General features: G+C 43.1%; 2 protein-coding genes across 2 annotated transcripts in view; both read right to left on the bottom strand.

Moving 5' to 3' along the window:
• Positions 1-1,528: 1,528 nt before the first annotated feature.
• Positions 1,529-4,020, bottom strand: BRK1 (BRICK1 subunit of SCAR/WAVE actin nucleating complex). The gene is made up of 3 exons (XM_028718603.2): positions 3,811-4,020; positions 3,590-3,672; positions 1,529-2,165 (listed from the first exon to the last, which is right to left on the bottom strand). Exons 1-3 carry the CDS (start codon positions 3,926-3,928, stop codon positions 2,139-2,141), a joined length of 228 nt encoding a protein of 75 aa, XP_028574436.1. The 5' UTR covers positions 3,929-4,020; the 3' UTR covers positions 1,529-2,138.
• Positions 4,021-6,034: 2,014 nt separating this feature from the next.
• Positions 6,035-24,677, bottom strand: part of FANCD2 (FA complementation group D2) — a 46,590-nt gene continuing 27,947 nt past the window's right edge. Inside the window, exons 22-44 of the mRNA XM_077924725.1 lie at positions 20,471-20,544; positions 20,225-20,371; positions 19,247-19,347; positions 18,709-18,824; positions 17,861-17,969; positions 17,506-17,607; positions 16,319-16,431; positions 15,368-15,514; positions 15,017-15,133; positions 14,272-14,400; positions 13,997-14,115; positions 13,498-13,608; positions 13,084-13,211; positions 12,340-12,439; positions 11,878-12,000; positions 11,596-11,689; positions 11,018-11,089; positions 10,557-10,595; positions 9,759-9,833; positions 9,118-9,192; positions 8,096-8,242; positions 7,120-7,191; positions 6,035-6,602 (exon numbers count right to left, since the gene is read on the bottom strand). Of these exons, the coding sequence (XP_077780851.1) occupies positions 6,522-6,602; positions 7,120-7,191; positions 8,096-8,242; positions 9,118-9,192; positions 9,759-9,833; positions 10,557-10,595; positions 11,018-11,089; positions 11,596-11,689; positions 11,878-12,000; positions 12,340-12,439; positions 13,084-13,211; positions 13,498-13,608; positions 13,997-14,115; positions 14,272-14,400; positions 15,017-15,133; positions 15,368-15,514; positions 16,319-16,431; positions 17,506-17,607; positions 17,861-17,969; positions 18,709-18,824; positions 19,247-19,347; positions 20,225-20,371; positions 20,471-20,544 (2,391 nt within the window). The 3' untranslated portion in view covers positions 6,035-6,521. The remainder of the gene's footprint in view (positions 6,603-7,119; positions 7,192-8,095; positions 8,243-9,117; positions 9,193-9,758; positions 9,834-10,556; positions 10,596-11,017; positions 11,090-11,595; positions 11,690-11,877; positions 12,001-12,339; positions 12,440-13,083; positions 13,212-13,497; positions 13,609-13,996; positions 14,116-14,271; positions 14,401-15,016; positions 15,134-15,367; positions 15,515-16,318; positions 16,432-17,505; positions 17,608-17,860; positions 17,970-18,708; positions 18,825-19,246; positions 19,348-20,224; positions 20,372-20,470; positions 20,545-24,677) is intronic.

The raw sequence follows: 24,677 nt of genomic DNA on the forward strand, positions 1-24,677 counted from the left end.
TTGTAGTCCAACAGCCAGAGGACAGTGTTGGCTACCCCTGCCTTGCACTTTCACTAAGGGAAAGGCACAACTTGCACAGAATACTGTACTCTAATGATGGGTTGTGTCATTATCAATGAATTGCTTGCATTTCAGAAAACATTCTATGACTTCTTGTCATCATGAGGAATTTAGTATCGCTGAATCAGTGTCTTTGTTTCCGAGAACCATTGTTCTGATTTCTATTCTGAAATAAAATGCAGTTTTCTTAATCCTCATTGATCCAGGATTGACCAGTGCCTTTTCCTTCCATGCAGACTTTCCCCCTTTATTTTATTTTATCTCTTTACGTGTTTACCACTTTCTTTTGGGGAAACAGGGTGGCCAAGGCGGGGTGTTATGTGATGCACATTTGTAGAAATTAGAAACACCACAAATTTGCAGGCTGAAATAAAATGTAGCTGGTTGTATGCGGGGCAGCTGAAAGGCTGGTGCCTGAAGCTCCTCTTCCTGTTTCCATTCAGGCTGCCAGAGGAGAAACAGTGGCTGCACCATGGCCAACATGTTTTGGTTCAGGTAGGTGGCCGTGTTGGTCTGACACAATCAAAATAAATTAAAAATTAAAAAATTGTCCAGTAGCACCTTAGAGAGAACAAACTTAGTTGGTCTCTAGGGTGCTCCTGGACAATTTGTTATTATTATTTTTGAACATGTGTAGCTAGGATAAGCTGAAACCTTTACTCAGCCTCAACTCGGGAGACCTGGAGCAGGGCCTTTTCCCTCGTTACACCCAAGAGCTGCCTCATGTTGTACTTAAAACTCCCTTCCTCCTTGCCCACTGGCCATGCTGGCTGGGGCTGACGGGAATTGGGAGCCCAAGAATATCTGGAGGGCTACCAGTTCCTCATCCCTGCTCTAGAGGCATGGATAGCTTTGACATGGCTCAGAGTTTGTGGCATGGTGAATAAATGGTGGTTTGCCCCAGCTTTCAGTGCTTATTGTTATTTTAAAATTAATTAATATATCACTTAAGGCCAAAATAGGCATCTAAGCAGTATACTATTTATATCTATTTTTTATTATTAGTTGTTCATTTGATTTATTACCCAGTGCTCACCATCAAGTTCACAGCAACTGAGCCGAATCGAACTACCTGGTCCTACTGGTAGTAGCCAGGGCAGATTCTCCCACTAGCACAGTAGGGCTACCCTCTTCTCTCTCTGCATCCCCGCAACACCTCCTCCACATCCACCCAGGTCAGAAAACCCCCCAGAACAGCACATGGGGGATATTGTTCCACTGGGCAAGCAGAAGTGCTTGCAGTGACAGGTCAATCTCCTAGCACAACACTGAATTCCACAATATTAAAATAAAAATAAATTTACATTAACATTTAAAATGTTTAAATATGGCTACACTGGGAAGCTGCAAGTGTCCACCAATATTTTCTTGGACACTCACACTATTCTGGCATTGGATGGGCTAAATACACGGCGGCAGTATCCCTTATGTACACCCATCCCAAACTCTAGATGCAGACTGACCAGACTTGTTAAGCACAGGAGGTTTTATTGTTGAAACACAAATGGAAAAAAAGATACCCCAAGTTACATCAGAGAATACAAAATACTTAGAAAACTAAGCCCCCCTCCCTTGGCACATGATAAGTCTCCCCCTGCCCCCAAAACACACTGCACATTTATTCTGTTGGACAACTGCAGCGAAATAAGTCGATACCTTCCAGCAGCAAAAGTCAGCCGCAGGATGCTCTTACTGTGTATATTGAAACTGCCCACTATGCACAGTCCCAACATCCTGGTCTGTTTCAACTGTTAAAAAACAACACCACCATCATTGTGTTCCCAGAAATGAAGATTTGGTTTCATAAAGATTCTGTTAAAGAGAGCTTTGCAAGCGCATAAATTGGCTTGTATAAAAACCACATAATTAAACATGCTCTTGTACAATTTAGCCATTTCAGGTGGAAATCACCCGCACAAAGTCACAGGCTCCAAACGGGGGATGCAGCTTCCCAAGGGGCAGAGACGAGCGTAACTCCCATCCATATTAAGAAATGAAGAAACTTGATGTCTGATCGTCAGCTTCATAAACAGCTGCACATTTTTTTCCAGGTTGGCTGCCTGCCAGCCTCCGCCACCCTATGTCAGCGTTTCACCTTTTGTTACCTGTCAAAAGAAAGAAAAGAGCTTGCTTGCCTTGCAATGTGATTTCCTGGGAGGGGAAGGGGGAAGAGGATATTCCTAAGTTTCTTTAGGAAACTTATATGTAGTATTGGTGCAGGAGTATAGATATTATTATTTTTTGTGTGCACACTTGATCACATAACACCTTAAAATCTAAAAATAAAGCAAAAGTAGCTGGGCTGACCCATATGAAACAAACCCAAATCCATGTTAGGTCAATACCTTCACTATGCCAATCAAAATTTCAGAAAATAGCACCAATAACCTATTTCATGCCACTCTGGTAGCACTTTTGTAAACTGCTTTAAAAAAATATATATCAAGGAGTGTATAAGGTAAAGGTAAAGGTACCCCTGCTTGTTCGGGCCAGTCTTGCCAGACTCTAGGGTTGTGCGCTCATCTCACTCTATAGGCCGGGAGCCAGCGCTGTCCGCAGACACTTCTGGGTCACGTGGCCAGCGTGACAAAGCTGCATCTGGCGAGCCAGCGCAGCACACGGAACGCCGTTTACCTTCCTGCTAGTAAGTGGTCCCTATTTATCTACTTGCACCCGAAGGTGCTTTCGAACTGCTAGGTTGGCAGGCGCTGGGACCGAACGACGGGAGCGCACCCCGCCGCGGGGATTCGAACCGCCGACCATGCGATCGGCAAGTCCTAGGCACTGAGGTTTTACCCACAGCGCCACCCGCGTCCCCATTCAAGGAGTGTATACATGTTATGAAATATATAAATAATACATGTACATTCCCCCAATATGATAACTTAAAATCGAATACAGCGTTAAGTGTAGTGGACTTTTTCTGGGTGGAATGTGTGGGCCAAATATGTGTGATGAAGAAGGCTCCAGGCAACAACAAAAAAGGCTTGCATCACAATGTGTCTGCCTTCTCCCTTATACACTAGTTTTCTATGTACAGGAAGGTTTGGGAGGAAAGGCAGAAGCTGACTGGAGGGCTTTTGCATTTCAGAGGGTTGAACTAGACGAACCATGGGGTGCCTTATCTATGAATCATTCAAGCACACAAGGGCCATAGCTAAGTGGCAGCAGTTCCATTGCAGGCATATCCAGTTAGCCCTGCCAAGATCCCTTGACTGAAATCCTGCAGAGCCACTTGCCCATCAGCACAGGTCATACTAAGCTGGATGGTCCAGATCTGACTCAGCATTTGGCGGCTTCCTACATCCCTGCGCCCAACCTGCTGCCTGACCACTTGGTTCCTCTCAACCTCCGGGGAGGGCATAAGCAAGCCTGGCTTCCGTGCCTGGAGGAAGCCTGCAAAAGGGAGCAGGGTGTCGCGGCAGCAGAATCCCCGAAGCCAAGTCGGCCGCGGGTGCAGCCAGCCAGGCAAAGGGGGCCATCGCCTTCCCGGGTCCCCCATCCTAAGGAGCAGCAGCCGCCGCCTTACCCGGGCCTCGATGTATTCGATCCGCCTCTCCAGCGCCGTCAACTTCTCGTTGAGCGTGGCCAGGCGCGAGCGGCAGGACATGTCTGCAGGCGGAGAAAAGGGAAAGTGAGAGGTGGGCAAGCGGCGCCCCCAGCCAGATACCCCCCCGCCCCGCTTGGCAGGGATCGCGACCCCCGCAGGGAAGGAAGGAAGGAAGAAGGCCAGGGCGGCGGCTTCCGTACCGAAGGAATTGAGGAAGTCCGCGATCTTCTTGATGGAGCTGGTGATCACCTCGATGTACTCGCGGTTGGCCCAGTCCTGGTGGATCTCGCGCTGAACCGGGTCCTCCTGCACCGACATGGCCGACAGCTGGGAGCAGACCACCCCCCTCCCCGGAAGCTGCTGCGCTTGCGCACAAGACGCAGCCCTGTCCCCCCAGGCTCGCTTCTCCCTGTCTCGCACGAGCAGGCCCAAGGTTGTAGTACGCGTGCGCCGTCCTTCCCTGGGCCCCGCCCTCCCCCAAGCCCGCGAGTCTGCGCACTGCGGCAAGTCTAGGCTTGCTGAGCAGATGCAGAGACAGAGTTGGCATTTGGGTTTGTTGTGGGTTCAGTTTTTTGCTTGTATTTCTCTTTTGAGGCCCAGTAGTGAGGGGCTTTTTTAGATTAAGGAAAGTCAGATCTACCATACCTAAAACCTGCAAAAGGGAGATAGCAAGAGTGGGAGTCTTACGCTTATAAATCATGCGAAGTCAATTCCAAACATATTTGTGCTTCTTACGCTTTTAAGAAAAGGGCTAAGAATACACTGTTTTGGCTACAATACTTCTCTTTCCTGATGTTGTGGTTTACCAGATTTTCTTCTTTTTCATAGCTTTGATGTGTATCTGCAGAAGCCAATATTGCAGCATTGTGTACTACTTTTACACTCTGGAATTAATGTTTCTCTGGACTTGAAAGCTTATGACGCAAAAACTCCTTCCTTCATAGCCATTATGAGGGAAGAAACTGCTGTGCCCCTACGATAAAGCATTTAAAACTGTACAAAATCAAGCATTATCGTTAAAGGCCTAAGGGACTTTAAAAAGCAGGACTGCCCAAATTTAAAATGCAAATCCCACACCTTAAGACATACTCAAACCCCAGTTAACACCCCTGTAAGATAAAAAGTTACAAAAACAAGAGACATATTTGCTTTCCTTCCCAACTAATTCTTTGCTTACCTACCATTTTCTTACACTCTGGAAAGCTACATGTACAGTGGTGCCCCGCAAGACGAATGCCTCGCAAGACGGAAAACCCGCAAGACGAAAGGGTTTTCCGTTTGCGAGTTGCTTCGCAAGATGAATTTCCCTATGGGCTTGCTTCGCAAGAAGAAAGCCCATAGGGAAATCTCCGGGGACCTCTTTTAAATGCTGGCGGTGGGGAGCAAAGCCTTTCCCCCCCTCCGGCCTTCAGAAGAGGTCCAGGAAGGCTGGCAGGGGCCGAAAGGCTTTGCTCCCCACCGCCAGCATTTTAAAAGCAGTCCGGGATAGCAGGGAAGCGCTTCCCGCTATCGCGGACGGCTTTTGAAGGCAGGCGGGGGGAGCAAAGACTTTTGCCCCCCGCCCGCCTTCAGAAGAGGTCCTGGACCTCTTCTGAAGGCAGGCGCTCCCGGGAAGGCAGGCAGGGGGGAGCAAAGACTTTTGCCCCCCGCCGGCCTTCAGAAGAGGTCCAGGACCTCTTCTGAAGGCAGGCGGGGGGCGAAAGTCTTTGCTCCCCCCGCCTGCCTTCAAAAACCGTCCACGATAGCTTTCCGCTCTCCCGGGAAGGCAGGCAGGGGGGAGCAAAGACTTTTGCCCCCCGCCGGCCTTCAGAAGAGGTCTAGGACCTCTTCTGAATGCTGGCGGGGGGCAAAAGTCTTTGTCCCCCCTGCCTGCCTTCCCAGGGGCTTTTAAATCGCCCCGGACAGCGGAGAAGTCCTCCGCTGTCCCGGGGTTTTTTAAAATGCTGAGGGTGGGAAGAAAAGCCCTTGTCCCCCCCCCCCCAGCCTTCAGAAGAGGTCGGGGGACAGACTGTCCCCGGACCTGGTCTGAAGGCGGTTTCCATAGGAACGCATTAATTGATTTTCAATGCATTCCTATGGGAAACCGTGCTTCGCAAGACGAAAAACTCGCAAGAAGAAAAAACTTGCGGAACGAATTAATTTCGTCTTGCGAGGCACCACTGTATTTCATATTAAAAAGAGATAACAGCAATACTTGAAAGACTAAAGCTAGTTGGGCAATTCAGAACAGCAATATTTATATTTTTCCAATGTGTAGACATGGGCATGATTCAATAGCATTCAATTGCCCTATTTAAATGCTTATAGACAATGTCATAGAAGTCTTGAAATGACTTGGTAAGGGACACAAATGTGAAGGTTAATTAAACCTACAGAAATGTCATTAGAGCCCCTTTAGAACTATAAACACTTGCCACAGCATGCAACAGTTAGGATTTCTAATTTATTTAGTAAATTTGTGAATGAAACTCCAAAGATCTTAATACATATTTCTGCATGTAGCACTACAAACAACACAACAGTCTAGAACACTATACAAATGAGCAATGAAATATTTTCATGAGACGAAAGCAACCAAAATGAACACTTTAGTATTTTTTCAAATGTTTAATCAAACATTTCAAATGTTGATTCTTGACTCAAATGAAAAGTTGTATGTTTTGTTTTTACATATCACGAGTGGAGAATATTTAGGGATGGAAAGAGCAAGGCATATGAGAGAGGAAAAGGGAGACAGATTTGGATGCGAGGAGAAAAGTGCTTTGAATTTCAAGGTGCAAATTTTCTAGAGATCCACATAAGCTTACTGAAGCACAGGTATTCTCGACACACAATCCATTCAATATTTGCTTCCTTTAATTTACTAGTTCCAGTAATTATGCCATGAAGAATTAAGCCGGTATAGCCCATGCTAATCAGAGCTGTCTTCATCACTGTCTTTGATATCCATCCCATCTTCATTCTCTGAATCTTCCCCTTCCTCCTCCTCCTCCTGGGGGAAAAAATCATGGCACTGATGCACAAGCAGTGAAGATTAAGGGATACAGATGTATGCACATTATCTATAAGCATTTTCATTGAGCTAGCCACCACAACCCCAAATATTTCTTGGCCTCTCACCACCAGTTTAAACCTTATTAGCATATATGTAAAGTTAGGGGTGGGTTTCCCCAATGTGCAAATGTGCTGCCTTTCCATGTCTAAGAAAGAAATGGTTCAGAGTGCCATTTCCATCTTAATCTTATCTCATTAGGCTAACCGGATTATGCCCATTTGTCAGCCTACCCCCCCCCCCCCAAGCCTACAGACTGCAGCTCATTTCGTGCAAAAGATGTTGGTGAGAAAGAAGCAACAGTGGCACAGCTCAGATTACAACAACAGTGAAGACATCTTATCATTGTGCATTTCCTGTACCAGAAACAGAATGATAATCTTGACCTTTCCCCTACTGCAGAATATAATGATTATAAAAACAACAACCACAACCACAAGTTGCTTTAGAGAATTACCTCTGTGGGAAGCTTGGAAATCTCCTCCTCCATCTTGCTAGCTTGGGATGCCTGTGAAAGAATCTCTTCTCCCTAAAATGGACACAATAAACTATGATGCCACTCAAAAATGGAACTCTCCTCTCTCTTGACTGGCTTTCTGCTACTCTGTGAAGACCTTTTGTTTTAGACAAGCATTTGACTCCTGGCATATTATTTGGTTTTAAAGCTCTTTTGGTTGCTGTCCCTGCCCCTTTTTAGCTGTTCTTGCATTTGTCACAGACTGTATTTTGAAGAAATAAATAAAATAAATAAATAAATTGTCCAGTACCACCTTGGAGACCAACTAAGTTTGTTCTGGACAATTTTTTTATTTATTTCGACTGTGTCAGACCAACACGGCTGCCTACCTGTGAAGGTGTGTTTGAGCTGCCTGAAACATTCTACTGGAAGGACAGGGCACAAATACTTTTAATTTAAGAAAGGGCTTATTTATTATTCTATTTCACTCAAATACTGTGTGTGTCACTGTTACCTGAATATCATTCCATTGAAGAGGATAAACACACTATCAGCAAACTGGCTTCCAAAAGCCAGTACTGAAAATTAATTTCTTTGAGTTCAGAGGCCCTTTCAGATGATCTCCATCAAAATAAATCATTCAACAAGTTAGCAACAACTGGACACTATGACGCTATCTGCACCATGGATGAGAGAAGAGGGACCCAGATCAATATAACATTGCAGTTGCACGTGGCTCATCTAGTTCCAGCAATTTTAACTTTACCATTTCTTCACTGTACAGAGCTTGCTTACAGTGTTCACTCAGCTTTCTAAAAAAGGCATCTGATAACATAAAAGTTATGATCTTCCATGTATTTAAATGTTATTTACTCTGCTAATACTTGAATAATGATGTCCATTCAAATTCCACCAAGCTCAGTCAATGAGCCATTCACGAGAAACCAAGTGGTGCTGTACGCATATATATTCTCACCTGCAGATCCCTGTTTTTGAGGACGCCCACCCAGAAAGCTTCCTGACAATGATTGAGAGCCAGCATTGCTTTCACTCGGTAAACAAACAGCTCAAGGGATTTCTTCAGTAGCGGTACATGGCTGGTGAGTCCTGTGTCTTGATGAATCTACACATGGAAGAAATGCACAGAAGGAAATTAACGGTCCTTATCTGCATCTTTTTCTGTATTTAATCAGGATTGTTCAGTTGGTTTGGGATATAGGAAATCTGGCTTCAAACCCTGTTTTATGAATGCACTGAATGGCATTCAGCAAGGTTTTATCTCCCTGCCTCTGCTATGATAGAAATAACAACCTTCAATATGGTTGTTATAACTAAATAGTATAAAGGTTGTAAAATGTATATTATAAACTTAAGAGTGCTATTGATATTGTAGCTTGTTGCCTTTGGACAAACTTGCTCTTTCTTCTGAAGTCTGTCTTCTACCTCCCCTTCTCTCCCAGTTGCTAACTCTAAAGGGACAAGTGTAAGGTCAAGGAACAAGTTGTAGGCAACAGGACTGGCAGTGGGGCATAGGGGAGCAGGAAAGGGTCTGCTGCCATAAACATAACCTTCTTAAGTTGATCAGGGTTGAATATTATATTACTACTACTACTACTACTACTACTACTACTACTACTATTTTACAACAACAAAAACAATATCAGGAGTAGCAAAACAGATGATGACAATTTAGCCTTCCAGAAGAATATACCTGTGGCTGTGATATGTCCATAATAATAAAGGTCAGACTTACAGGCTAATAGCAATTAGCTTATAAAAACGTTAGCCGGAGCCTTCTTATTATGCATGGACAGGAATGGATAAAGCAAGAATAGCTGGAGGACAACCTGGAGATTCCCAGCCTCTTACTGGATTTGCAATTCATTACAAATAATCACTGAAATGGGAAGACTGAGCATACTTTGATAGAGAACTTAAAGCAGATTGACCAGATTGCACTAATTTAGAAGCCAACACCTTGTTTGTAGCCTGCTTTACCTTGGAATGGCCACATATGTGGTGAAGTTGTCTAGTGCTCAGCTGCAAGGTTTTCAGCAAACTCTGCACATCCTCCTGGAAGGCGGAAGAAAACCATTTACAAACAAGTTCAAAACTGCCACCTATTGGGCTACTTGGAATGCTGCATTATCACCGTAACTCAAGGCTCTATTTTCACTCAATGGGGTATACCGAACCAATTAGGACGGCTTTGCATATTACATCACATCAAACTCAGGTTTGCTACCAAGTGTACATTAAAAAAGGAGTTGCAGTCAGTTTTGGTTCCTGGACAAGTGTACTTGTATGATGCCCATATTTGCCACACATCCCCTAAACCTCTTTGAGATGTACATTTAAAAGTAACACACGAAACAGCCCTTATCTGAGTTACTGTCTTACTATTATCCCATGCTCTGGGTCATGGCACTTTTGCAAGGAAGTGTCACTAAGGCACATAATTTGTTTCACCCACTGTTCAGTTCTCAGATCAACTCAGTTATACCAAACATTTCCTCCCCCATTTTCATTGTATCATTTGCACAGTCACTATACTACATGCTTAAAAAGAGCAGCCACAAATTGTTCAGTCCATTCATTCCCGTGTCAATCAAAAGATAGCCCTGTTTCCAACACCTTACCCTGTGTTTTTTAAAGCTGCAGTCCAATAGGGGCATGCCAAGCTTCAAGAATGTTTCCACAAAAAGACGCCCATACTGTGCGGAGCAAAGACAAAAAGGCAGAAAATGTGGTAATTGCTTACAAAAATTAGGAGATGCTATTTGAACAAGCCACGAGTTTACATCGCAGAGCATGGAACCTTGCATATTTGTTTATTTCCCTTTCCAGCTTAATCAGGGAAGAAGTATTAAAGCATATCCCTGCCATCAATTTACATCATTTTAATTTTTATAGTTTCACCCAAACAATCTCAGGAACTGTTTCATAGGATGCCTGTAGTGCAATGTAGCTATGTAATCAAAAGGTATTTGTGCTCCAAAGTTTCTCTACTGTAGCAGGAATACTTGGGCAGAAGGTACATGTGCCAGTAATTTCAAGCATCAGCATGGTGCTCCCTCATACCTACATCCAAGTTCACATAATAAGCACCCTTTCACTGAATGAAGAGCTGTGCTCCCTGCCTTGCAATTATAGCCAGGTGCAGAGTCAAATTGAAGTATCGGAGTGGAAGGCTCTTGGAAGTCCTAGATTGCCTGGGTTGTTTTTGGCACTGAGAGACCAGCAACTTTTGGATGCTCTCCATTTTTTCCTCAATCCCTGCTGTTCACTGCAAGATCTCTGTAACTAAGAAATAGCACCCCCGCCCTGCTCCCTCCCAGCCCCCTTCTCTTTTGTGTGAGCTTGAAGGCAGGGATTGTCTTCTCACACATTTGTAAGCCCCTGTGGGAGCCACCATTGTCATCAGATCCTCAACTTACCTTCAGGCAAGCACTGAGCACAGGCCTACTGTCAAATACCTGTTTGGAAAGAGTAAAGGATCCAGCAGAAAGAATGATGAGAAGCCAGAATGCTAGTTAAAGCAATTCCTCCCACCTTCCCAAGGAACGTAAAAGTCTGTACAAGGTCCTGAGGCAGCTTATTCCAGCTGAACAGCTCTTGTAAGAAATTGCTGTTAGGAAGTTTCTCCTAATGTTTAGCCAAAATCAGCTTCCCTGCAATTTCCACCCATTGATTCTAGTCTGCACTCTGGAACAGCCCCCTGTTTCTGCATGGCAGTCCCTTCAGATGTTTGATGATGGTTATCATATCTTTTTTTTTTTTACTCTTCTCCAGGTTAAACATAAAGGCACTCATTTTGACTAAATGGATAAGAATATAGGAATCCTGCATGGTCATATTCCAGCAATGCATGTTCCTTGTTAATGTGAAGGCTGCTCACCTTGACTAAATTAACAAGGATGTGGAAATCCCGGACAGCCAGGTTCCAGCGTAGCAACTTCTCTAGCTGGACCTGTGGAATAACAAGAGTAGAAATATGTTTATTTGGGTATCATCTGGCTGCTGCCAGGAGACATGTTCCTTGAGGTGAGGGGGAGAGGCAGTGGTGATGAGCAAGTCTGAGGTTCACCTAGGCTTGTTCACACAATGCTAAATCACAGATTAGTGTTACAGCTCAGTTAGGCCACTGTCAGTTATGAAAGACAACACATTTATGACTGAGGTTCCCTACAATAAACAATACAAGTGACCTCCAGCAGGTACTTTCAAGCTAATTGTGCTTAAATGCCATGGTATGTGTGTGTGTGTGTGTGTGTGTGTGTGTGTGTGTGTGTGTGTACCTTTACAACCGATTACACATGTGCTATTTTGCCACTTAGTTATTGCACTTGTGCAAAATCAGCTCTGAGCTTCAGGAATGAAGTACATGGTGAGGCTGAAGATGCTCTCACACATTCTGCCAGAGCTATGGCATGCAGACTTCCTGCTAGAAATCTCAGATACCCTATGTCACCCTACCTCACTGGAATCTGATGGTTTTCCAGCAGAAATGCTTTTCGCTGAGCTTTCTAGCTGAGCCATCATCACTCGGAAGAAAACTGGAAAAGTTTGCCTGGTGAAAATAGAAAGTTGTGCTGAAGTCACACCATTTTGAAATAATACACAGCTTTGGGAGCATTATTATTATCTGAAGCCTTTACACATTAGTTATGCTGTATGCATAATAAAAGTTTCTCCAGTATTTCTTTCTTTTTGGAGAACTGTTCAATGGAAAAAAATAATTTTCAAGGTCCCCATTACCTGGTCAATGTAGGGTAAGTGGAAGAGTATTCATCTTTAGAAGACTGAATCAGCTGTGGAATCCCAACACTGCAAATGTCTTCTATCGCCTTCAATATATTATCCGTGTGCTCCATATAGATACTGTGTGGAACAATTTTTTTCACAAAAATTAGAAGAATTCCATATGGTATCAAAAAGCCTTATAAGGCTTATGCTACATTACATTACATGTGGCTTGATGTACTAGAAAAGCATAAAAATGTTTTCCTCCCTATTTCATCAACATTCATAATTATAAACATGTAGCATAGTTACAAATGCAATTTGATTAGAAATTGTGATTTTTAAACAATCTCGGTAGTTGCCAATGAGGCCTTTTCCATGTCAAATGAAATAAATTGGCTGCTACATCATGATATTTTTGTGGGAATGAAAGTAGAGAGCATTATGCTTATATCTCAAACAGAAAGCCATCCTTACCAGAACAAAGTGTGGAGAGCATCATTAAACTGGGTGCCCTTCTGACGAATTCCACTGGGCTGCAGCCATGATTGGCAGAGAAAATGTTTAGTGATGGAAGCTGTTGAAGAAGAACAAAAGAAGAATGCATGGATTTAATTTATTGTGCAGGGCAGGCAACAGTCTGTTGATCTGCTTTTAGTGTCTCAGTCGGATAGCCAGCATGGGGCTATCCTGAGGTTGCTGAACTCCAACTCCAACTCCAATTAGGCCAGCCAAGAAAACCAGTGGTCTGGCATGATGGGAGTTGTAGTCCAGCAACATTTTAGGGGCACCATACTGGCTATCCATGAGCTAGGCAGATAACATGTGTTGAACACCATGTGATTTTGCATCAACTTTTATTTCTTGCCATTTGTGATATCTGTGGGCCCCAGCACCTGTGGTTCTGCACCCATTGGAGTCATAGTCTCATAATCCTGTAACTATTTTTCAATGATCTCTGTTGGGTTGTGACATACAAAGCTCCCCCTGTTTTCAGGGAAGTTCCAATAAGACGTACAAACATTGTGTGCATCATCCACTTTGGAATCCTACTTTCCATCTAGGTTAGTTAAGAAACACTAACCATAAATTAAATCCTTTCAACACTTTATTTCTTGAAAGCATAGCATACCTTCTTCAATGTGCTTGCTGAAACTCTCAAAACTACACATAATTTATGCAAATTAAAGCTATTCAATGCAAGGAAACTGTACACATTACCTATTTCATTGCTTTTCTGGCTAGTCCCAGATTTTTCAGTAATGACAAGCAGAAGCTGAGTGAGGCTCAGTGCACAGTAAATGTTGGGAATACTGTGCTGGAAGTTCAGTAAGTATTGAAAACTCTGACTGTAGGATACAAAAAAGAAATTATTATTATTATTATTATTATTATTATTATTATTATTATTAACAACATTGCTGGTATATTGGTATAATAAACACATTCTAATATTCAGTTTCCCATGCCCAGTGATGGATCCTATATCCTGTTTCTGAATCTTTACCTTTTAGATCCATTTGAAAAACTACCCGGAAGGATCAGGCACTTTGACAAGAGGAAAGGTGGTCTATTCAAAATAGGGCTAAAAAAACACTAAGGGGTGCACCACGAGGGACATGTTCTTTATTTTACCTGAGTAACTCCTCAAGAGGGAGATCTCTCTCCCCTGGCTTGAGTCTATGTGCTAGGACACGGAGACCAGATTTCAGCAAGCTATGGTTTTCGTGTTGAGAAAATCCACTCCTGAGGAAAGAGAAGACATCAATCACCTTTTGCAATGATGCCTAGTGTGGGGAAGAGAAATGTAAGCATTCTTCAAGTTCTGTATGCTTTTCATGCACAGACTGCCAGCCACATGTCATCAGAAATCTTGGGTCTCATTTCTACAGCAGAGGACTATCAGCTCTGATGGCACAGTTGGGCACCCTAAAGTTTTGCTTACATTCTTGTCTTAATCTGACCAAGTAACTGTGTCAGGGCTATATGACAATGAGCTTCACAGGAGCCTATTGCTGACCTTAGCTAAGGATGGCTTGTTTGATGGGAGTCCTAGCCAAGAAGAAAAATAAGAGCCCTAAAATAAGAGTGATGGTTCATCCTCACTGTCATATTTGTACTTCCGCACACTCACCAAGCAAACAGAAGGTGAAAGACTTGCAATAATCGCTGATAACAGGATGACATGAGGTGGTGTTCTTGAATGTTGACCCTTGGCCCATCAATCACACCATGGTTCTCTGCAATCAGTGCCTTAATTGAAGAACAAACTATTAAGTAAAAAGCTGCCATTTGCTTGCTTACATTGTGATCCACCTACTTTACAAAACACTCATGATGGAAACAAACCCCATACCTGATAAAACACACATCGTATGTTGATGTAGCCTAAACAATTTACTTTCTAACCTGGAAGTAGTTGTGCATATTTTCCATGTGGTTACACAGTGGCTTCAAGAGTTCAACAGCATATTCAATCACTTCTTGAGATGATCTTTGACAAAGATGTGAGAATCCAACATTTCTATTTCCTTTTCCCTGTAGAAAATCCAAGGTTTTTAAAGTTTTATGCAGCAATCAGACCTTAGTATAGGTGAAAGGGATTTTACCAATGAATGCTCAGCAAACATGAAATTGTCTCCAATATAGAATAAAGTGCATGGCTGGTACCAGTGTAAAGCTGGGCACATAACTGGGTCACCTTTTGAAGAGAATAAACTTGGAAAAATGTGGCTTGGGCTTCCTCCTCCTGTTCCCTCCCCAGCTTCCTACTTTGATCAAACCATAGTTTACTAAATTAGGTTTAATAACAAACTATAATTTGATCAAACCAGGAAGTATACAAGAGTGAATCAGAATGCACAAGGGACAAAGAGAGTGCATTACTTTTGCACAATAGGCTAGTTTTTACACACTCAACGCATCCCTCTCTGCCCTCCACCCAGGCAAGCAAGAAGCACTATCAGAATTCAAGGACACATTTCAACTGGTCCAAAAAAACTCAAGTAGGTTGTAAAGCAGAGCTGATGACAACTGTGGTTCGGGAGGATGTATACCCCGGGGAGAGTCCTGCAGGCTAGAGAGGCATGGGGAGCTGCATTTGGTCCCCGACGTAAGGAACACAATGCCTTCTTGCTATCTCATTTGTACGTACCTTAAAAAAGGGGGCTCTCTTTGCAGCAGCTGGAATCAGCATGTGTTCCAACTTACGACTCAGATCGTCCAAAAGGAACAAAAGCTGTGTTGGCCCAATCTGCACCACTTCACGGGTCTAAAAATTTAAGGGAAGAATATGACACAATTAAGCCAAATGCTCATATGGTACCTATAAATGAAGTATTCTAGGACCTTCAGGCATTTAAATATAGCACTACATAAAAATGCAAGTTCAGGAGATATCAGAGTAGGATGGGACAAGTGTGTGTGTTGCTGCTGTGTATTATCACCACAACAGGTGAGAGTAAGTAGACTGAAGTTTATGTCATTGTTCTTTAAATTTACGTGCCTTTGTGTGCATCTCCGTATCCAGAGCAGATTTGGTCAGCAGGCCACTGTGAATAATGCTAAAAACCTCTAAGTCTAGTTCACGGAAATACGCACTATAACTCTGCAGTGGTACCAAAGGAGTCTCTGGTTCTTTTTCTGTGGAGTCCTGAAAAGAAGAACAAGAACATATTTCTTTGCACAGGACACATCTCTGGGAACTGACTGAGTGCCAGTCAAGTGCAAAAGTAACTCTGCATTTTGCCAGCATTGGTTCTCAATGGCATTTGATAAGATGAAATACACAGGTGGCATATACAGATACAGACTGTGCAAATTCCCCTTTCAACAGTATAGAATCATAGAAATGTAAGGCATCTCAAAGGTATCTTTGCCCAACCCTCTGCTGATGCAAGAAATGCTGCTGCTATAGGATCCCTGGCAGGTAGATAGCCATCCAAGTCTGTGCTTAAACACAGCTATAGGACAATAGAATTGGAAGAGCAGCACAGAATGGGAAGATAGAAGCACTGCCAAACAATATGGAAATGACTGCACATTCAGATTATGGTGCTTCTTCCTTAATGTCTGGTCTTAGATTTTCACTAAGGGGGCATGCATTTGCATATGCTGCCAGTGTACTGCACATCCAGAAGGAAAGAGTATAAGAAAAATAACAAATCATGGGTACACCGATTTAAGACTTGAAAAATCCAAGGCACCCTAAGAATCTGAAATGCATTTTTGCTGGCCCCAACCCCTTAAGCCACTGAGTGGATACCAATTACCCTGGCATGCTTGCACCAATGCTGCTTTTTTTATCATGCGGTTTATCAGATTTTGCATGAGAGGATGTTCATAATCAGGGAGAGAATAAAGCTCAAATTTCTAGGGGGAAAACCCACAGCACCCCAGTCTGCTCTTTTTAGTTTCCTTTTGTATACTCCTCAAAATAACTTGGGCTATACAGAACCTTCTCTGGTTGGCTGATCTCAGCTTCAGGCTGATTTGCTTCTGTGTTCTCATCCAGCTGTGAGTTGTCTGCAGAACCGTTTTTGCCATTATCAGATTTGGGGGTTTTTTGCCCTGAAAAACAAGGGAGCATTTCATAAATAGAAGGAAAGTGGGCAAGATCTGTTGGGATGAGCATCTTCGGATGCAGCAGATCCCAGCTAAGCTGGGAAGTTCCTGACACAGCTAAGTCCCCACCCTTGGCTCAGATGGAGCTATGCAAACTCCTGCAGCAGCCAAAGCTGGTGCAAGCCCAGAATAAGGGGCGTTCCAGGACAGGAGGGAGGGGGGACATAATGTGCATCCCAAGCCCCGTCTGATCAGTCATGTGACCCTAGGAGCCCTGCGTGAGTTAAGCTAGCAAAAAGGATGGCCTAATGGAAACAACACCACAGAAGTCAACGAAGAGGACCTGGTCCTCAGCAATTGGGCCCAGTAGCACCAGGTGCCCCACTGAGGCCACTCCAAATGGGACTTCTGGACCCAGTGGATCTCCAGTTCAATCCCATGGTTGTACCTGCAGGATTCAAACTGTGCATGCCCCAAGCACAGTTCACTTCACTTCTTGACACCTGTGGTGTGTGCTATGCTGCCTCACAGGCTCCCTGCATATGGACTTTGCATTCAGGAGAGGGGCTGGGGGCACTTGGAGAAAGGCGCTATGCACTTGAGGAACACACTCCACAAACACTGGGCACCTTCCAAACAAAGGCTGCCCCTCAGACATGGAGAACACTCAATACCTTCATGCTAACACCTTTCTCCCTATCTTCACTCTCCAAAGGAATGCCACTAGCGCAGCAGTGACTGCTGCCATACTACTACTCACAAGAAGGAGTAGCTATAGAGACGGAGAACTGGGTAAGCCTGGAAGAGGGGAGCCCTTCTCAGTGTGGAGGCCTAGCAGCCTCCCGGTCGACCCAGCCCTTCTGATACTCCTGCAGCACCATGGTATACAGGCCATGATATACAGAATCCTTCACTGAACAAAGGCACAATTATACTTTAAGCTTGAGGTGCTGCGCTATACAGTCTTTTTATAGCGTAACCTCTTCTGCATTCCTGGACTTATTTGCAAAAAAAGTTTATAGTCTCGGTTATATCCTTCCATGAATTTTTATTTTAAAAATAAAGTTTAGCATATGTTACCTTTGCTCTTCTTTTTGGTGGCACCAATGGTATTGATGACAGGTACTCCTTCTGAGGTTTCAGAATCAAAATTTGCAAGAGGGGGAACATATCCAGGGCTTGCTGAGAAACAAAAGGGGAAGCAATTATGTTGACTACATTAAGGCAGCCTTCATACATTACAAAGTTTCTACATGAATTGTATTTCCATGTGGAAATGAGAAATACACAGGTAGATCTAACTGTGCAGCAATCCTACACATGCAGAGAAACCACACCCAACCTGTTTGCCAGCCCATCTACTTGTAGACATATGCAGATACTGGATATTCTCTTTCCCCCATGCCCTTTAACCCTGCATTTTGTTCTTGATCACCTGCCAAGCATTTTTCCAGTAGACACTGTAGCTCCGTAATGTTCTGTAACCGAGTCAAAACTTTCCCCTTTATCTCGGGGTCATCTTGTTGACAGAAGGCATTCACCACCTTGAAAGGCAAAGCGAAATTGTGAAACCGAGAAAGGGACATCTCCTTTCCTAGCTACCTCTGCTAATCTAGGACGGCTGCTAAACCTTTTATCGAATCTGATACTTCCAGAGCACACTGGAGAGACATCTTAATGCACTCCACAATAAGGATTGTGTCCTTCAGCCTTTGTCCAATTCCAAATACATCACCTGTTATGAATAAGTTGCTGACTTGAACCATAAAATGTCAGCCAAACAACATGGTGAAGTGCATCTGCAAATTTCATCCCCTTGACCAGGAACCCACAGCTTTAATGATGCAGATATGTTTTTTGAAACTGTTGTACTATACTGCATGAGACAGTGCTCTGACATCTTGGGGCAGACACTCTTTTCAAAAGTAATGTGACAAACAAAGAAAACAATTTTTAAAAAAAGAATCATGGAGGCTCCTTTGTACACTTATTTTTCCAGTTACAAATATTAATATCTGTATTATAAAAAGTGTGCTTCTGAAGGCATGTACTTTTTTACATGTACCAATCAGGAAGCCATGCACTTCTTCACTCCTAAACGCAAAAATAATATTTATATCATGAACATGTGAATCCATTTACACACACACAGAACCCAGTTTAGGAAAGCTTCCCTTTATTTTTTGGGGGAGATGGTACTTGTCATATCAGACAGACATCTGGCCTATTAGCCAGGATTTGAAGGAGTAGGGAATTATCTATTTCTTGCATAGTACTGCTCACCTCACGGAACCAGTTGAGGGCATGAAATAGAAGAGAACAGAGGAATTCACGCTCTTGCCTCGATAAGGAATCTAACTTTCCTACCACCTCCAAGTTGGTCAGATACAAAGGACACCCTGTAACAAACATGGCAAAACCCCAGGGCTCAAGTTAACTTAAGTTCAACATAACCAAAGCACCCACCCACTGCCACCTTCACAATCCATCCCTCTTAGCTGTTGCATTTATATATAGTAGCTAGCACCTTATCCTTCCCAGAGTAACACAGAACTAAGTTCAGTTGGCCTGAGAGGTAAATGGCACACGACCAGTGATTCCTAGTAATTCAGTCTATTATGGGGGAATGAATAGTATAACTTAAGAGACAACAAAGTAGAAGATAAGATGTTTTGCTCACAACCCAGCTCTGAACATCCCAAGCCCTCAAAGAGATTACAGGACAGATTGGGTCAGGCAGAGCCAACTATCTTCTGCTTTGTCCATGGACTAAAGCAATAAATGCCATCCATTCACAGAGATAACTGTCCATAACCTGTACCTAATAGGGCATCAACATCATCTAAGCTCCCTTGATTCAGTTCTGCCATGCAGAGTCTCAGCAGCCGGAAGAATGGTGACAAACACAGAGGAGACACTACCCTGGGGAGAAAAAGGAGAGAAGAAACGAAAAATGTCCTAATCCAGTCTTCAGTATCTCCAGACATGGCTTGGAAAGACCAGTCTGAAGCCCTAGATCAGGAGTAGCTAACTTGCAGCCTTTCCAGACATTGATTGACTCCAACTCTCATCAGCTCCACCCAGCATGGCCAACGATCTGGGATGATAGGAACTGGAGTCCAACATCTATGTTGGCTGCCCTGGTCTAAATCTACACAGGACCAATAAATGACCACCAAGTTATCTCACACCACTTAATACTTAAAAAAAACCAACAGTAGTTTCCTTGGGGGATCTCTTTAATAGGCATATTCATTGTGTTTATGTATGGAGGGCCACAGGTTAGCCACCCCAACCCTAGACGGTACTACGCTAGGTGAATAAATAGTTTGGACTTTGCTTAAGGCAGCTTTATGTGTTCTTACTATGTTCTTCTGACAATGTAAAACTTGGAAAAATTATTAAAAGTATATTTAAATTTGCCTGCATCTTTCTTGTTGCATAAATTGCCTCCTCTCATGAAACTGGAATCTTTGTTCCCATTTGCAAGGACTAGGGAAAAAAGTTGGGATAATTGGGAGATGCAGATGCACTACTAAGCAAACCGGAGAGATAGGGAAGGTGAGCTGTGGCAAGGCAATGAGACGTGTTTTGAAAAGGAATACTGTGAGTCTGCTGCTCTTTCCCCTTGTTTTTACATTTATCAGAAATGTCTGCGTGTTTTCTTCATAACCATCCTGACTAGTTCTTTCTGAAGGAACAAAACAACATATTTCCATGATTCCATTTAAATTTTAAAAAGTATGTGTTAGGAGTCACATTCTGCCTTGGCCAATAAGAACAGAGAAGCACCACTGACCTTTTGTCATGGCTCTTAGCTGCTACTTCATCTACATTCTTGCTCAAATAGCTCTGGGACAGCAGAGGCAACAAGTTAATAGCAATTATTCCCTCACTTTTGTCATCTTCCAAGCTATACAGGGACTTCACCGGGAGCAGGAAAGCACTGCAGAAGAATCAAGTATCAATTGATGGCCAATGGTACAATAACTAATTAAATTTTTTTGTACTAAAGGAGGTGAATGGTATTTTTTTCCTGAAATACCTGTCCTCTATAGGGAGAAGATCTGTCACAAAATCTCTCTCAAAGTCCTTCTCCACACTGTTCTCAATCCACTCCTGAAAGAATGACAGTTCCACAGGGAAAATTCATTTTAAAGAATTATGTTGAAGGGTGAGGGTGTAGACTAGAGGAGGAAGTGAAGCATGCAAACTAGCTAAAGCAACTCCTCCTTTATCCCCCACTCCTTTTCCTTTGACTGCTTCCACTGAGAACCCCTTTACCCTCCTAGACTTTAATTAGCCTAATCTACTCCCAATACTGGTTCAAGTGGTATGGCACTTAGGTGTGGGGCCAAAACCTTATTTTCCCTCCAAAAACAAGATATTATTTTATTGAAGGATTTAGTAAAGCAGCAAGTTAAACTTTCTTTAAGGAAAAAAGATTTTAGGGACTTCCGGTTTGGATCGCCAGCAGTATGGGAGCGCGGAGAAGTTGCTGAGCGTCTTCTCCGAACTGCGCGGGGCTTTTGTGGGGCAACGCAAAGGCACTGCGACCCCAAAACTTTCAGGGGGGCCCCCTGAAGGGAAGCGCTACCAGCAGCGTCAGAAAGGTCCGAAGCCTTCTGAAGTTTTTCCTATCTTTGGGGAGGACTCCGGAGCAACGGGACCTAGAGGCGCATTCCGGTAAGCTCTGCGACCCCGGGCAGTAATGCCTCGAGCTCCCGCTGAAAAGAGGCGACAAATCTCCGAAATCTTTTAAAATTGCCGCCTTTGGTGTTGAAAATTAAACGTCGAGCTGTAAAAGCAGGAGGATAGATTCCAAGGCGCAAAGAGACTAATTGTTTAAATTAAGGAGCCCGATTTGTTTCGGAGCCAAGATGGCGCTGGGAAGTTAATTAGAAGAGTGAAACAAAGTAACCAACGCCTGCTGTAGAACAAAGAAAGAGAAGCCCCCGTTGGGAAACTCCGCGGGGCAAAGTAACCAGTTAAAAAAGTATGAAACTGAAATGAAACAATAGAGACTTTGTATCGTTAAATGGGCAACTGGAGAATTTAATAAAAAAAAGCTAAAGAGAGAACCGGGAGGAACGAACGGAGGGACGCTAGACGCGGTGAAAGCGAACAAGGGGGAAGAAGGAGCAAGTTAGTACAAAATGTCGGCGAAATAACTCCCCCCCATCTACCAACAACGGAGATAAGAATAACTACGATTCTCCGCACGTATCCTCCCTTGCATACTTCTAGCACTCCAGTCTTTCAGCCAGGTGTCGTATTGTCTTAAAACCGAAGGAAACATAGCGCGTGAGACTGTGTGTATGGGGAAGACGAGACGGCTTACTATGGTTGGCTGACATCCGCCCAGACTTGCTAGAAGCCGGCTTCTCTGAGGGACTCTGAGGGACTCAAAGACTCTGAAGGTTTTTTCTATCACTTTCTCTTACCTCTGGACTGACTTTGCATTGAGGAACAGGTCGCCCCCCGGACGTTCGACTTTTTTCTTTATTTTTTCTCCTTTTTGGAACTGAAATTGAATTCCTTTCTCCCCGATTTAGGGCCCCCTCCCTTCGCCGGGGGAACTTACCTTAAGCTCTGGATTGTTTTGGACCCTTGCCCCTACGCTCATATATCTGTCCCCCCCCTGCCCGTTTGCCCTTCCCCCCCTACCAATTTCTACCTCCCGATTTTTGGTTGTTCTTAAGGGAATACTAATAGGACAAATCTCACAACACGTGGGAATAGATTAAGCTACAAGAGGCGGAGACTCAAAAGAGAAGTTTTAGTATCATCGGCACCATTCAGATTGTGCCACCTGTGTTAATCCATTTATTGTCCCCTCTCCGTGATCCTTTCCCCTTTCCGACCTTGCAAGACTCCTCAATTCCCTCGTCATTTTTTGTAATTTTGGTTGTATATGACTATCATGCATTACTTTTCGTAATTGGAACTTATCTTTTACAAGAGACAAACGTAAGGATTTGTAAACTAGGAGGGAAAGCTCCCAGTATTGGGAACGGTCTGACTTAAAGGGAAGATACAAGACAAGTTTGAATCAAGGGGCAGACTAAAACCTTTTCGGTGATAACCAAATATCTAAGATTGTAAGCCCCTCGGGGAAAGCCATAAAAACTTGTGGACAGACTTAAGGCGGGAGGGGAGGGAAGGGGGAGGCGGGCAGATGGCGGGGAAAGACGGGAAGAAGCCTGCAGGGACACCAATGGATAGGAGAACCTCAAGGCAAGAGGAAATAAAAGACCTAGATGCATTATGGTTGAAAATAAAAGAGGAATTTAGACAAAACGAAACACGCATAGAAAAAAAGTTAGGAGAGATGCAAGAATCTTTTGACAAAAAAATTGAGGCGGTCGCAGGGGAACTTTCAAACAAGATAAAAGAACTAACTGTTAAAACGAAAACCTTAGAAGAACTAAATAAAAAAATGCAAAAAGATTTGAGAGACCAGAGAAAAGAAGTTGAAAAAACTAAAGAAAACTTTGGAGAACTGAGTAAAACCCAAGATCAGGTCTTAGATAATTTAGCCTTGATGGAGATGAAACAAAAGCAATTAAATTTAAAATTTAGAGGAATAGGGGAGGAGAGAGAAGAAGATATAAGGGAGAAAATGATCAAAGAGCTTGCGACCTGGCTCTCATTGGAAGAAGAAGAAGTTGCACAAACGATAGAAAATGCCTTTAGAGTAAAAATAAGACCCAAACAGAATAGACTGAAAAAGGTACCAGGAGACTGTTTAGTGATCTTCAAATCGAGTGACATGAGAAATAAGATTCTGAGAGAAAGTTACCAGAGGAAACTGGTAATAGACGGGAAACCTATTATCATTTTTAAAGAAATACCAATTAGACTCCTTCGAAAAAGAGAGGGCTACAAACAAATAGTGGGCATCTTAAAGAAAAATAATATACAACACAGATGGGAATTCCCAGAAGGGATTTCCTTTTTTTACAAAGGGAAGAGATTTAAGATAACCGAAAACCAAGAAGTAAGTAAATTCCTACGTAGATACGAAAAAGACCTCGGGGGGGTAGAGGAAAGAGATGGAGAGAAGGATGGAGAGAGAGAAGGAAGAGGAGGGGGGAGGTTGAAGGAAAGATTGGAGGGGGAGGGAGGAGCAGGGGGAGGGGGAGAGGAGGGGGAGGAGGAAGAAGGGGAAGAGGGGGAGGAGGAAGAGGTCGAGGAACAAATAGAAGACAAAACCACCCGAATTTAATTTGGTAAAACCTAAAGTAGGAGGTCACTGACTTACTTACCAGTAGATAAAAACGACAATGAATCTTAAAATTGCAACGTGGAATGTTAATGGATTGAACGAAAAAGCCAAAAGGAATAAAATCGCAAATGTTTTGAAAAAGGAAAAATTGGATGTAATTGGTATTCAAGAAACTCATGTAGCCAAAAAGCACAAACATGTCTTAACAAACAAATACTTGGGTATGGAATTTATAAACTCTACGGAAGAGAAAAAAAAAGGAGTAGTAATATACGTCAAGGAAAAATGGGAACCAAAAATGATATATAAGGATGATGAGGGGAGGGTACTAGGGGTGCAAATTAACTTTCAGGGAGAAAAGATTAATGTAGTTAACATCTATGCCCCAAATACAAACAGACCGGAGTTCTTTAAGAAACTAGAACAAGTCTTACTAGACCTAGATGATAATAAGACAATATTATTAGGTGACTTCAATGCCGTGCCATTACCAGATATTGACAGACAAACGGAAAATAAAAAACGAAATCAAGGAAAGTTACCGAAATCATTTCAAAATCTGGAAGAAAATTTAGACTTGATAGACATATGGAGACATAAACATCCAACAGAAAGACAATTTACTTTTTTTTCGGAAGTACACAAAAGCTGGGGCAGAATAGACCAAATCTGGACTTCGAGAACACTCACCCTAAGAGCAATAAGATGTGAAATACACCCAAGAACGTTCTCTGACCACAGCCTAATAACATTGGAAATTAAGGGAGCATCACAGGGAGGCTTCAGATGGAGACTAAATGAATATCTATTAGAGAATGACGATGTTGTTGAAAAGGCCAAAATCACCTTAAAGGAGTACTTTGAGTTGAATTCGAACACAGGAACAAACATAGAAGTAATTTGGGACGCCAGTAAGGCGGTAATAAGAGGATTATTTATTCAGCAAAATAATCTTAAGAGGAAGATAAGACAGCAGAAGTTGGAAGAAATACTTAAGCAGTTAAGAGGGTACGAGAAAAAACTA

This window comes from Podarcis muralis, chromosome 2, assembly GCF_964188315.1.
Source record: "Podarcis muralis chromosome 2, rPodMur119.hap1.1, whole genome shotgun sequence".
Taxonomy (NCBI): domain Eukaryota; kingdom Metazoa; phylum Chordata; class Lepidosauria; order Squamata; family Lacertidae; genus Podarcis; species Podarcis muralis.